We start from the raw sequence: 3892 nt of genomic DNA, 5'->3' as shown, positions 1-3892 counted from the left end.
CTAATATTTAATTTAGTTTTAATTTATTTTAAAATAATTATTTGAAATTGAAATTAAATTTAATTTTTATATAAATATTATATTAAAATTTTTATTTTTATTAAAGATTAAATTTTTAATAAAAATATTTCAATATGACATTTAACCTTTGTACATCATAATATTTATATCACACTTGTATGCATTATAAAATATTATATTTTTTTGATTTTTTAAATTATACGTTATGAATTTCTCGTATTTTTATAAATCATTTATTTTTACTTTTGTTTATTATTTGTTTTTATAAAAAAAATTCATTAATATGTAGGACATTCAAGTTTAATGTAGCATTCTTTACAACACTCATAGCATATAGGAGTAGCAGTTTTGCCTCTTCTTTTGCTTCCTTTTACATTACGTGCAAAATCAGATACATTGTTTCTAGATTTCATAAATTTTTTAAATTTTTTTACCATCATATTGAGTACTCTCTTTCTGGTACTTCAACATCTGAATTTGCATCTGTATCATTGCTTCTTGAAGCTTTCTTGTTGGAAATCTTGAGAGCAATTGAGTGTTTTTGTTCAGTTTCTTCTTCATCCCTCAATCTTCCAACTTGCAACTCATGTTTCCTGAGTTTACCAAACAGTGTTGCCATGTTCATAGATGTCAAATCCCTTTATTTAGATATGGCAGTCACCTTCGGTTGCCAACTTCTATTCAAACTCTTCAAGATCTTGATATTAATCTCCTCCTTTTCAAAAGATTTTCCAAGTGCTATGACATGATTAACAATATGCGTGAACCTCTTCTGGACATCATAAATGTTTTCTTTAGGTTTCATCTGAAACATCTCATATTCTTGGATGAGAGAGTTCTTTCTCGCCCTTTTCACTTCATCAGATTCTTCATGAGTAACTTCAAGGACATCACACATCTCTTTTGCAATTTTGCATGTAGATATCTTGAAAATCTCATCAATTGTTAGTGTAGATGAAATAACATTTCTAGCTTTAATATCATAATGTGCTCTTTTACTTTTATCCTGGTTCCACTCAGAAAAATTCTTTAAAATAGTCTTACCATTAACAACCTTTGTAGGCTCATAGGGTCCATTTATCACGACATCCCAAATACCTTTATCTACTAATTCCAAGAAAATTCTCATTCTAATTTTCCAAAAAGAATAGTTTTCTCCTGCAAACAGAAGGGGTCTGTTTGTGGACGCACCTTCACCAAAGGTTTGAAAAATAGAGGCCATCAGGATCAAAATAATCGATTACACAAAAAATCTAATCAATTAGTTTTCCAATAACTTCCAAAATGGATAGGCCTTATTTCCCAACCAAGAGGGGGGTTAATTAGTTTGTATTAAAAAATATGTTAGCAAAATGATGAAGATATAGTTTTTTATGATGTCCAAATCAAGTCAAGAGAAATCAAGATTCAAGAAGATCTTTTGAAGACTTGTATTGAGATAAAAAGCTTTTGTAATAATTGTAATTTAGTGTCTAGGACTTAGGTTCTTAGTTGCTTTGATTCCATGTATCTTAGAATTATAAAATTTATGTTCAGAGTCAAAAACACGCTGAATTAATGGATTATACCTAGTATTAATTGATTAATCAGAGTAAAAGTTGAAAACTCGAACTGTCTCTAGAATAATGGATTAAACTATCATTTAATCGATTAGCTAATTGATTAATTAATCAATTAAATTTGATCATTGGAGTTTTCTAGTCGTTGAACTAGCCCTTGCACTCATTTTAATCGATTAAAAACGTCAAATGGCAGAAAACAGAAAATGGAAGAGCCTTTGCTTGAGTCTGTAAATAGACTCTCTTTTTCCTTCAAGAATAACTCTTCCCTTGTGCTCTAGAACTCAGAAACTCTTGAGAATTATGCGTTCTTGTTCGGCTAAAGAAACTCTTGTCTGTGGAGCTGTTGAAGTGCTGCTATGGTGACAGAGGAATAGTTGGTTCATCCTTGGTGCGTCTGAGGAAGTGTTCGGAAGAGAAAGTCATCCTTCATGAAGTATTCGAAGGAAGTGTTTCATCCTTTGTGAAGACTCAAAGAAGGTGTAGGTTCATCTCTTGTGGTATCAAGAGAGGTGTTTTATAAACTTTTACAAATTATTTCTATGCGATTGTAATTTGTAATTTTTTTCTGAGTAGTGAACTATTTATCTTGTTTTGATATAAGCGACTGGATGTAGGATTGGAAAGATCCGAACCAGAATAAAATCATCTGTGCAAATTTCTCTCAACCTTACTCTCTTTATTTTGTCATTATTATTTGCTTAGTAAGTTAAATTGAGTAGAAATTTTAAAAGGAACACATTCTTATTAAAAACCAATTCACCTTCCCTCTTGGTTTATTATCCCACGCTAATCATTCTGCTACAGTCGCTCTAACAATTGGCATCAGAGCTTGATTTGATAGTTATTCAAATGGTGGGATCATATCAAACTTTAGTGGAGGGTGCTTCTATCAATAGACCACCATTATTCACAAGTGAAAATTATGCATTTTGGAAGGTTAGAATGCAAATATTTATTGAATCTATTGATGTTGATATTTGGAAAGTTATTGCATTTGGTCCTTTTGTTCCTACTAACAATATGCAGGAACCAAAGCCCCATGTTCAGTGGACTGGTGAAGATAAGAAAAGGTTTCAAAATGATGTAAAAGCTCGTAATATTATTTCATTTGCTTTAACTGTTGACGAGTTTTACAGGATTTTTGTTTGTAAGACTGCACAAGAAATGTGGAAAGTGCTAAGAGTAACCCACTAAGGTATAGATGATGCAAAGAGAGCTAGAAAGAATACCTTAATCTAGGAATATGAAATGTTCAAGATGAACCAAGGAGAAACAATATCAGATGTTAAGAAACGTTTCACCAACATCGTAAATCATCTCATTGGACTAGGTAAGGCTTTCGAAAATGATGAACTTAACATAAAAATTTTAAAATCTTTAGACAGGTCTTGGCAACCAAAAGTGACTGAAATTTCTGAGTCACAAAATCTCAACACAATGACTATGGCATCATTATTTGGAAAATTGAGAGAGCATGAACTTGACCTTGGAAGACTAGATGAAGAAGAAGCAAAAACTAAGAAAAATACTCTAGCCTTCAAATCTAAGGTAGAAAGGAGCAAGAGCAAAATATAAGATGAAGACTCAAATGATGAAGAAAATTTGAGTCTCATAATCAAAAGGCTCAACAGGTTCATGAAGTCAAAAGCAAAGGAAGATTTAAATACGAAAAGAGAGAAAACAAAGGATCTTCCTCAAATTATAGATGCTATGGTTGCGGAGACAGGGGACACTTAAAAGTTGATTGCCTAAATCAAAATAAGGGTGAAGAAAAGAAAGAAAAGAAAATCTTCAAGAAAAAGAAAGCCTACAACGCATGGGACGATGACAATGAACCAATTTCTGATTTGAGCAATTTTGATGAAGAAGCAAAAATCTGTTTGATGGCGGACGACGACACTGGAAGTCAAGTAAGTACATCTAGCTATTCTGATAATTATAATCAATATAGTGAAGATGAATTGCATGAAACTTATGCTGCTTTAATAATAGAATCTGAAAAATTAGATAATGCTTATAAGAAATTGAAAAAAGATTTTAAAGAATTAAAATTAAATTTTGAAAATATTTTTGAAGAAAATAAAAATTTAAAATTAAATCTTGAAAATATTTTTGAAGAAAATAAAAACTTGAAAAATAAAATTTTATTTTATGAAAAAGGTAAATACACTAGTAGTAATGAATGTGCATCTTGTGTGAATCATAAGAAACTACTAGATAACACAACCTTAGGAGAATGTAGTAAAAATAATGAAAATAAGGTTGTTAAAAATAAGTATGTTCTTAAAATTAAAAACAAACATAACAAT

At 30.4% G+C, this 3892-nt stretch overlaps 1 protein-coding gene across 1 annotated transcript; it reads right to left on the bottom strand.

Moving 5' to 3' along the window:
• Positions 1 to 661: 661 nt before the first annotated feature.
• Positions 662 to 1150, bottom strand: LOC148200388 (uncharacterized). The gene has a single exon (XM_088112923.1). It carries the CDS (start codon positions 1148 to 1150, stop codon positions 662 to 664), a length of 489 nt encoding a protein of 162 aa, XP_087969049.1.
• Positions 1151 to 3892: the final 2742 nt, after the last annotated feature.

The sequence above is a fragment of the Vigna umbellata genome, chromosome 4, assembly GCF_029865625.1.
Source record: "Vigna umbellata cultivar VRB3 chromosome 4, Vumbellata_1.0, whole genome shotgun sequence".
In the NCBI taxonomy this organism is placed as follows: domain Eukaryota; kingdom Viridiplantae; phylum Streptophyta; class Magnoliopsida; order Fabales; family Fabaceae; genus Vigna; species Vigna umbellata.
This window is presented reverse-complemented; position numbering and strand designations above follow the sequence as displayed.

Coding starts and splice junctions, on each gene's coding strand:
- LOC148200388 (XM_088112923.1), bottom strand. CDS start 1,150: ATGAGAATTTTCTTGGAATTAGTAGATAAAGGTATTTGGGATGTCGTG.